The sequence below is a fragment of the Pteropus alecto genome, unplaced genomic scaffold, assembly GCF_000325575.1.
Source record: "Pteropus alecto unplaced genomic scaffold, ASM32557v1 C18519621, whole genome shotgun sequence".
Taxonomy (NCBI): domain Eukaryota; kingdom Metazoa; phylum Chordata; class Mammalia; order Chiroptera; family Pteropodidae; genus Pteropus; species Pteropus alecto.
Genome location: NW_006493151.1, coordinates 1 through 1,358, shown reverse-complemented (window position 1 = coordinate 1,358; position 1,358 = coordinate 1). Strand labels below are relative to the sequence as shown.

General features: G+C 54.1%; 1 protein-coding gene across 1 annotated transcript; it reads right to left on the bottom strand.

Moving 5' to 3' along the window:
- Window positions 1–74: 74 nt before the first annotated feature.
- Window positions 75–1,354, bottom strand: LOC102880722 (disintegrin and metalloproteinase domain-containing protein 29; the record flags this gene model as incomplete). The annotated part of the gene is made up of 1 exon (XM_006925279.2): window positions 75–1,354. A coding segment is annotated over one exon (1,161 nt), but the record flags the coding sequence as incomplete, so codon positions are not given.
- Between the last annotated feature and the right edge of the window lie 4 nt (window positions 1,355–1,358).

The window sequence follows — 1,358 nt, the reverse complement described above, 5'->3', positions numbered from 1 at the left end:
GGCCCATCGGAGAGCTGGCGTGAGAAGGCCCGCACGTCTGCTCCACTCGCGAGGTGGGACAGGAGCCCCGTGTCTCCGGCAGAGTCCTAGAAATGTGGCCTCAGCTCTGCCATTTCGTAATGATGACGTTTTTTACAGTTGTTCCATCTAAGTTACCGACAGTTGTTCACGGGTCGGGAGGCTGATTTATTATTTACTTTTCCTCAGCCGTCTCTACGTTGACTACGGTGGTCTTGATCGTCCTCACGTTTGTGGCCACTCCAAAGAGGATCGCAGCTAGGAAGGCATACAAGCGACCAAAGACCACTCGCAAATACACCACCGTTTCTATATTTTGTGATACTCTCCGCATCTTACTCGGAGGGGGTCCGCTGTTGATACTCCCGCCGGCACCCCTGTGCAAGCACGATGGAGGGTCCCAGCCTACGTGGCAGTGGCAGTTCTTTGCATTGTTGCAAACTCCTCTGTGACTGCATTTCGAAGGGTAACAGTCATATACTATTGCAGATATGCTGCCATTGCAGTAGGTATTGAGACAGAATTTTCCCCTGCCACACGGAGTGCCAGATCTCACGAGACCCACATCAGTTGTTTCTGTCGCACGGTGAAGGTCCACCCCAAAGCACAAGACCCCCGATATCAGGGACTGATGGAATCCGACGTGCTCCTGCAGCTGGGGCAGATGCGTGACGTTGGTGCACTGCAGCCGTCCACACTGAACGTCCGAGGGGCCGCAAGCCTCGGGCTGGAAAAGCATAGCTGCTCGTCTGCAGTGTCCAAATCGGTGGCCTCGTTCGTTTATGCTGTAGCAGCTGTCTGGACCCTTCAGCGCGCCTTCGCCAAAGATTTCTTGGCAGTGCATGGTGCGGTCCGTGCAGTTCCCGTGGTAGCAGTAGCCCTCCTCGGTGCACGGGGTTCCGTCCTGCAGATAGAAGTCGTCGGGGCACTGGAAGCCGCTCCCCGTGCAGTACTCCGGAAGGTCGCAAATGTTCTGGATTGGTCTGCAGAGCACCCCCGGGGCGGCTTGGGTGCAGTTTACACAGCATCTGCCTGTGTCACAAGAGCTTCCTCTTGGAAACGTGCAGTCACTTTTACAGCACGGGTCATTGTAACACCTCTTGAAGGAGCCACAGTCACACTGCTCCGTTTCGTCCACCACATTGTCTCCACATCGAGCGACTGAGTAGGTTCTATTAGTATACACTATGTCAGTCATGTAGAGGCACTCTGCTCCACGATTACCAAATACGTTTTGTACGTGAGCAAAGGAACAGTTACTGAAGGCATCTGTCAACACGGGGTAATGGTACATAATGCAGGTGGCCCTCCTCTGGCAAACACACGTGTTTTCGTCATAA